Source organism: Merops nubicus, unplaced genomic scaffold, assembly GCF_000691845.1.
Source record: "Merops nubicus isolate BGI_N331 unplaced genomic scaffold, ASM69184v1 scaffold29512, whole genome shotgun sequence".
Classification (NCBI taxonomy): Eukaryota; Metazoa; Chordata; class Aves; order Coraciiformes; family Meropidae; genus Merops; species Merops nubicus.
Window position 1 is genome coordinate 695 of NW_008592049.1, and position 981 is coordinate 1,675.

General features: G+C 63.1%; 1 protein-coding gene across 1 annotated transcript in view; it reads left to right on the forward strand.

The window, feature by feature from the left end:
• Positions 1–672, forward strand: part of LOC103767908 (AH receptor-interacting protein-like) — a gene marked incomplete at its 5' end in the record, with an annotated part of 1,362 nt that extends 690 nt beyond the window's left edge. The window contains 3 exons of the mRNA XM_008935040.1: positions 1–138; positions 236–377; positions 467–672. Coding sequence (XP_008933288.1) covers positions 1–138; positions 236–377; positions 467–672 — 486 coding nt within the window. The remainder of the gene's footprint in view (positions 139–235; positions 378–466) is intronic.
• Between the last annotated feature and the right edge of the window lie 309 nt (positions 673–981).

The window sequence follows — 981 nt, forward strand, 5'->3', positions numbered from 1 at the left end:
ATGACGGATGAGGAGAAGCTACAGGCTGTACCCCTGATCCACAAGGAAGGCAACGAGCTGTATCGGCAGGGCAAGGTGCAGGAGGCAGCTGCTAAATACTACGACGCCATTGCCTGTCTCAAGAACCTGCAGATGAAGGTGGGGCTCCGTGGCACTGCGTTGGGGTACACACAGGCCTCCCCTCATCCCTCCTGCTGGGCAGGGCTTGAGAGCTCCCCTCCCTCTCCTCCTGCAGGAGCAGCCCGGCTCTCCGGACTGGATCGAGCTCGACCAGAAGATCACCCCCCTGCTGCTAAATTACTGCCAGTGCAAGCTGCAGTGCGAGGAGTACTACGAGGTGCTGGATCACTGCTCCTCCATCCTCAACAAATACGAGGGTAAGGAGCCAGGGGCCGGGTGCCGACAGGGCGAGGGGGTGGCGGGGCGACCCCCCCGCACCCCCAGCTCAGCATCTTTCTCCTCTCAGACAACGTCAAGGCCTATTTCAAGCGGGGCAAGGCCCACGCGGCGGTGTGGAACGTGGCGGAGGCCCAGGCTGACTTTGCCAAAGTGCTGGCCCTCGACCCCTCCCTGCGCCCCGTCGTCTCCAAGGAGCTGCGGAGCCTGGAGGCCCGACTGCGAGAGAAGGAGGCCGAGGACAAGATCCGCTTCAAGGGCATCTTCTCCCAGTAGGGCCCGGCGGACGCCCTGGGACCCGCTGCTTTTAGATATTCCACATGTGGAATGTTCAACGGAGGTTTATTAATGTTTAATACAAATTGTACTGACCTGAAGTCGTCCGAAGTGGCCCCGGGGAGCTCGCCCTGGCCCGGGGCCGTGCGCTTGTGACGTGCCAGTCGAGTGGCACGCAGCGATCCGGGAAGTGCCAGAGCCTCTCCTCCTCCCCACGCCGGGCAGGGCCGTGGGGGGCACACGAGCTGCCCGGGGGCACACGAGCTGCCCGGCGCCTTTCCTCGGCCGGTGGATCCTTGGTTAAACTTC